Below are 6679 nucleotides of genomic sequence, written 5' to 3' on the forward strand. Positions count from 1 at the left end.
AACGATATGGATCCCAACATAATTAAGATATTCAAAGTTGTATGCATCATTTTGATACTGATAAGTGATCAACACAAGAATAAAATTCTTATGGTGTTTTTTTTTTATCTTTTTTGGTCAGATAGATTCTTCTTCTTTAAAATCAAGACTATGATATTTATTTTTCTCAATAGCGACAAGATATCATGTCAAATAAATTGCTTATAAAGCCTAGTTTACTTCCTTTTGAGTTCCCTAGTGAATACATGAGCTTACCAGTTACCACATCCTACTACACCTCTTTCTTCACTATTTATAGAGGTCTAGTAATCACTGAAATTACATTCCCTTTAAGCTTATTAACTTGGTGAGGCCAAAAGTAATAGCCATAGCCAACCAACCTCCAATCAGAACTCTGATACAAGACCTTCTCACTGGAGTTTTTCCAAGCACTGCTCCTACCCCTCCAAATACCAACAATGCCAAGCTAGACACAGCAGCAACAACTCCAACCCTGATCTTATACTCTCTTATAAACACTGCTGCTATCAGTGGCACCGCTGCACCAACAGAAAATGCGACTGCAGACGCTATCGCAGCTTGAAAAGGATTCGGCAGCCTCTCCTCTTCACTACCACCTTCTCTTGTCTCCAATTCATTGTTGAGTTCCCTTTCTCTTTTTATTTGAGCTACTTCTATGTCTAGTTGCGTGTAGACAGAGACAAATTCTCCAATTGCCATGCTGCATGCTCCGGCTATTAGCCCCGCGAATCCGGCTAGGAGCATGGCTGCAATGTCCTTGTTCACAGCTCCAACACCCATCATGAGTGATGCCACTGACACAAGTCCATCATTGGCTCCGAGCACTGCTGCTCGGAGCCACTGTGCTCTTTGAGAGTAGTCAGTAGTGTTATTGTTTCCTTCAGTTCCTTGAGTTGCCTTTTCTGCTTCTGCATCACTAGTACCATGCATGTGGATCACAACATGTTTAACTGGCATTTCATTTTTGTTCTGAGTGTCAAGTGAAGCAGCCATTGATTGAAGCACAAAGGACAAAGGTGTTAAGTTAAGACTTATGATATAAAGAGAAGGGGAAAAGATTGCTTGTGGAGGGCACACTCTCCTCGTAGAAGTTATTATATAGAAAGGATTTCCATGTTGTTACTTGTTAGGTATAGTGATGATAATGCGCCTCAAATGGTTATAAACAAGTGCTGATAGTGTGGATAGCACTATGGAGGGGCGGCCACATGTTCATGTATTAAATATAGTGATCATCTAAATGTGTACATTAATTATTCTTAATCCACTAAATCAATGAAGTAGCTTTATCAACACCATGATGGTTATCTGAGATGATTCAAACTATCTGAATAGTGTCTATTTGCATAACACCATTTTGAATCTGTTTAGCTTTTAATTTCCCATAATAAGTCATGTCATTGAAACTTCTGAGTGTGCTTAAACTTATATGGCTAGCTTGTAGGAAGAGACAGCTCCATGGGTTAAGTATCATATCTTTTTTTTTTTCAGTGTAAGACTCATAACTTACTTAAAACTCAGCTTAATTGAAGAAGAATTAATCAAGTATAATATTATCCTAAGCAGCAAGCAAACTCAAATTCTCAATGATAGAATCTTGGAGATTGATAAGTCAATTATTATGGGGATATGATGGGATTATTAAATTGGTAAGAGTGTGGCATTCCACAAGACCAAGTTAGTGGCAGCCACCCTATGGTTTAATAATACATAACTTTGTAGGTGGGTGGATTGAAGTACATGATTAAATATTTAAGCAGAGTGTGAATTCCACAAGCAAGCCACATGCCACTTTGAATATGAGGAAGAAAAGAAATCTAAAGTTAGTATTTTCTTATTGTAATTCCTTCTAATTTGGAAGTGGAGACATGCATTATCGCTTTGTTATTGTTAGTTTTTCCCATTAGTGGATTTGTCTGAATGTACTCTCATACTTTACTGTTAGGCCATATAGTGATCTCATATTGCACTTCTACTATTTCTTCTTTTAAAGATTTCATTTGGTCCTTTTATCTTGATCAAATCTTTCTCTATTCAGCATGCATCATTAATTTGCAAAAGAAATTTAATAGTGAATCGACATGTTTGAATTCGATTTCTGTTCTGCCAGAGCATAAAGTTCTTTGGAACAAAGTATGAGGCCCAAAAGAAACTGATAAATACTCCAACCCCTCAAGTTTAATTCAAGGATGAGTATGCTGAATATTTGGAATTGAAGAAACAGAATTTTAATATGAACCTTTTAATAAAGACAGTTGATGCTAGTTGCTATGTTTTGCAGATTTCTGCTGTTAAAAGGCCAATATTGATGTGACTATTGATGCAGAACGAGATCATATCCTATAAAGATGCAAGTTTAATTCCCATTATCGATGTGAGGACACAATTGTTAGGCTAATAGTTTTGTTGTAAAATTGGAGATTGACAAATTGTGCTTACCTTTGTAAGATGAAAAGTGTCTAATCCATTTAGAAAAATGTTTACAATTTAAAATTACCATGAATGAAGTATGTTGTATGTTGTATGTTGTCAAGAACTTAAGTGTGTTCTAATGGAGCTAAAGGATTCTGAATTGGCTGGCATGGTAATATTACTAGCATGGTTACTTAAATTAAGGGATGTAAGACAGTAATTACTATTCTGTTACTATTGCTGCTTGCAAAAGATAGGTTTTATCAGACAAAACAAAGCAAAAAGTAACAAAAATGGTACTCACTAACACCAATTAGACACAAAATATCCTTATCAAACAATGGAAAAGAGAGTAAGATAAAAGCAATTATCTCAACTAGTATAACAATAACAATTGCAAGAGATGTGAGATGTACAGACCAAAGGCAGATAAATATGGACATGGTGATAATAAGATATAATTGTGGCACCTAAAGAAAAATCAAGAAAGCAGTAATGGGCAGTAGATCTTTCTCATCAGGGAATAGTTTCTTAAATAAAAAGAACCGTAAAAGTTAAGCCATATTGATCATAAAGTGGTAGGTTTTGGTTGTTTGCTCTTCAAAATATTGAGCAGCGTGTGACTTTGGTGTGGAATGCACACTCTCTTCAAATTATTAAATTACACACTACTTTAGTTCCCATTATCCTTTGGATTACACACACTATCAAATGTAAAAAATATGGGATAAAATTTTTTATTATGCAACCCAATTCTATTGGCTTTGTATGTGTTTTTTTATATGGGAATGTGTAATTGGTAGGTCCAATTACTTTGCAAGGATACTTTTGAAAAATTTTAATATCAAATTGGAGAGGTCGATTTTTGTTCTCTAAAAAATTAGAGAGTTCGATTTCTATACTTTGAATCAAACAGCGCCACATTTGATATTAACACCTTACAATCGACGATCATGAAAAACACTATTCCCAACAACAACAACAATAACAACAACAACAAAATACAAAAACATCATTCCATGCCAATATAAAAAATAATTTGCGAAAAATATGCACATTCTGCTAAGTTATTGTTGAGTCATGCATACTCAATCATCTGGGAACTTTGATGCGATACTTAAACAAAATGAAACTAAAATACTCATGATTGAAGTATATAAATGATTCAAATTACAGTGAAGAAATTTAATATCTGATGATTGGATACTCCTTTTATATTTATGCACTTTTAAAAAGAGTATCAGATTCATTTAGTTAAAGAAGTAACCAAGTTGAGTCTAGTGTCCAATATTTAGGTCCATTAACACTATCCAATAATCTTTATGATCTCTCTGTCTATAAATACTCTTCACTACAAGCGTGTGTTCTCCACAAGCTCTTCAAATTCCTTTCTCCCTCTCTACCTTACTATATTTAACAACTCTCTATTACCATTATTTCCCTTCTCCTTCATGGCTTCCACTAATGGAACTTCACCTAACCACATTGAAATTCCCATGCATGCAAATGGTGCTGCTCTTGTGGTGCAGCCAAAACCAAACCAAGTGGTTGACCAAGAGAGCAATACTAACTACACTCAAAGGGCTCAGTGGCTCCGAGCAGCAGTGCTCGGAGCCAACGACGGACTAGTCTCAGTTGCATCACTCATGATGGGTGTTGGAGCTGTTAAGCATGACATCACAGCCATGGTTCTAGCAGGCTTTGCCGGCCTAGTAGCCGGAGCATGCAGCATGGCAATCGGAGAGTTTGTCTCTGTGTACACTCAGTATGACATAGAGAAGGCTCAGATAAAGAGAGAAGAAGAAGAAGTAGCGGATCATGAGAGGGAGAAGCTGCCAAATCCATTTCAAGCTGCAGCAGCATCAGCAGTGGCATTTTCTGTGGGTGGTGTGGTGCCAATGCTAGCAGCTTTGTTCATAAGGAACCATAAGGTTAGAATGGGTGTTGTTGCTGTTGCTGTTAGCTTAGCATTGTTGGTGTTTGGAATTTTTGGAGCCATTCTTGGTAGAACTCCTGTCACAAGATCCTGTCTCAGGGTTCTCATTGGAGGTTGGATGGCTATGGCTATCACTTTTGGCTTCACCAAGTTGCTTGGCTCTGTTTCACTTTAGAATTATGTGTACCCATTTTATCTCCTATATTAAACTAATGCATACTTGGAAACTCAGTGACGTGAAATTGATAACTGGGAGTCGTTAGATAAATCATTTAACGGCTCTCAACTATCAACTTTACATGAAATTAATTGGACATGAGTTTCCACCTTAGTCTTTTTATATAAATGAGTGGGATGTGTGTGATATTATTACCCTTAATAAGCTATAGGTGCCTGCATCTTTAGCCGTTTGCCAAGGTTTTTAATTAAAGTGTTTATTATCACAGTGTTTTCTTGTTTCTCTTTATGCCTTGATTAGTCTATATATATCAATCAAATAAATTACTTTTACAACATCATAACATGTTAACAAGTAATAACTAGAAGAAGTGAAAATGACAAGTATATTCGCTTAGCCTTGACTTGACACCTCTTTCTGAAAACAACAAATGTAAAAGTAGAAGCTTGTAGCTACAAAAGTGAATAAGGCGAAGTAATTAACCTAAATTGAAACATTTCATTCTCCAATGCATACCTTATTATTCAATAAAGACAAGGAGGAACAACAACAACAGCATATCATGGTTGATTCTTCAAAGATAGATTCACAATTCCAAATTAGCACTAAAGCCTACTAATTTGGTTAACCCAAAAGTGATAGCCATAGACAACAAGCCCCCAATAAGGATCCTGATAGAGGACTTAACCTTATGTGTGTGTCCCAACTCAGCACCCAAGCATCCAAACCCCACCAAAGACAAGCTAGACACCACCACACACAACCCAAGCCTTAACCTATAGTCCCTCACAAATGCAGTGAAAACCAAAGGAATGACTGCACCTACAGTAAATGACAATGCAGATGCCAAAGCAGCATGCAAAGGGTTAGGGAGCAATGACCTCCTCTTTTTCTCCATCTCATTCTTGTTCTCCATCATGATCATCATGTCCCTTTTGATTTGACCAACTTCAACTTCATACTGAGTTGAAACCGAAACATATTCACCCAATGCCATGCTACATGCTCCTGCAATGCATCCCACTAAGCCAGCAAGTAACATGGCTTTGGAGTCTCTCTTAACAGCTCCTACACCCATCATCAATGATGCAACTGAGACCAACCCATCATTGGCTCCTAGAACTGCTGCTCGAAGCCATTGACCCCTTTGTGAGTAGTCAACGTTATTATTGCCATCTTCTTCGCTCATCTTAGCTGCAACAACTACTTCTCCTGCTACCAAATTATTAACACAAGCTGCATTAGAAGCCATAGCTAGCAAAATTCAACAACTGTTATACATAGATTGTAGCCAGCTGAATAACATATATAATTCGGAATTTAGATACAACAGCACTCGAAAAGGCAAAATAATTTGCAGAGGTATAATGTCTATTCTGAGCCAGGGTCATTATTCAGAATCTCTCTATATTTTAAGGATCAAAATCCAATCATTATAATTTGTTAATAAAAATCGAAATTTATATATCTCAGTATGTTTATACATATTAATTTATGTAATTTTTTTAATTAAATAATTAGCTATTAAAATAACTAAATATGTAATATATTAATTATCAAATATACTCAAAACATCGTTGTTTCAGTAATCTTAATCGTTGATTTTAATTAATATATATATTTTTTATAATTAAAATTAACCGTTAAAATTATTAGAACACTAGTATACTTAATACACTTAAAATTTTTTCAATATTTTTATATGTAGTAGCTTATTTTTTTTATATATAATTAAAATCCAAACACCACTATTTTTATTCCCTGAACTTTCTATTATTAGAAAAGTCGAGATACTTTTTAAATTAGAATTTTGCCCTAGGAATAGTTAGTTATAAGTAACTTCATCATAAACCTATACCAGTTGTTATTACTTAGAAAAATTTTATGGTGTCTAATTTATCTAAAAGGTAAGAGGAGAAAATATAGATTTCACTTTTATATTTATATCATGTAACTTAAAAATTAGACATGGTAAAAGAGACCTGTTACTTATTAGTTAAATTTTGGCTGTCATTTTGGATTGGGCCAAATTTGCCAGACCCATTCCGATTCACCCACCTAATTTAGGCCCATGAGGTTGAAACAAAGTATAGAAAACTCAGCCCATTAAGTTGAAAGGCATGCTTGGTTTC

The 6679-nt window shown here is 35.3% G+C and overlaps 3 protein-coding genes across 3 annotated transcripts; 1 reads left to right on the forward strand and 2 right to left on the reverse strand.

The window, feature by feature from the left end:
- Positions 1 to 186: 186 nt before the first annotated feature.
- On the reverse strand, positions 187 to 1313 carry LOC112792287 (vacuolar iron transporter homolog 4-like). Its single transcript, XM_025835461.3, has one exon. The coding sequence runs from the start codon at positions 1012 to 1014 to the stop codon at positions 319 to 321; it is 696 nt and encodes a 231-aa protein (XP_025691246.1). The 5' UTR covers positions 1015 to 1313; the 3' UTR covers positions 187 to 318.
- A 2473-nt stretch (positions 1314 to 3786) lies between these two features.
- Positions 3787 to 4812, forward strand: LOC112792286 (vacuolar iron transporter homolog 4). Its single transcript, XM_025835460.3, has one exon. It carries the CDS (start codon positions 3885 to 3887, stop codon positions 4542 to 4544), a length of 660 nt encoding a protein of 219 aa, XP_025691245.2. The 5' UTR covers positions 3787 to 3884; the 3' UTR covers positions 4545 to 4812.
- Positions 4813 to 4887: 75 nt separating this feature from the next.
- On the reverse strand, positions 4888 to 5906 carry LOC112792288 (vacuolar iron transporter homolog 4). The gene has a single exon (XM_025835462.3). The coding sequence runs from the start codon at positions 5797 to 5799 to the stop codon at positions 5134 to 5136; it is 666 nt and encodes a 221-aa protein (XP_025691247.1). The 5' UTR covers positions 5800 to 5906; the 3' UTR covers positions 4888 to 5133.
- Positions 5907 to 6679: the final 773 nt, after the last annotated feature.

The sequence above is a fragment of the Arachis hypogaea genome, chromosome 13, assembly GCF_003086295.3.
Source record: "Arachis hypogaea cultivar Tifrunner chromosome 13, arahy.Tifrunner.gnm2.J5K5, whole genome shotgun sequence".
Classification (NCBI taxonomy): Eukaryota; Viridiplantae; Streptophyta; class Magnoliopsida; order Fabales; family Fabaceae; genus Arachis; species Arachis hypogaea.

What these genes read in the sequence shown, in the direction of transcription:
- LOC112792287 (XM_025835461.3), bottom strand. Translation starts at nt 1,014, where the DNA reads ATGGCTGCTTCACTTGACACTCAGAACAAAAATGAAATGCCAGTTAAA.
- LOC112792286 (XM_025835460.3), top strand. Translation starts at nt 3,885, where the DNA reads ATGGCTTCCACTAATGGAACTTCACCTAACCACATTGAAATTCCCATG.
- LOC112792288 (XM_025835462.3), bottom strand. Translation starts at nt 5,799, where the DNA reads ATGGCTTCTAATGCAGCTTGTGTTAATAATTTGGTAGCAGGAGAAGTA.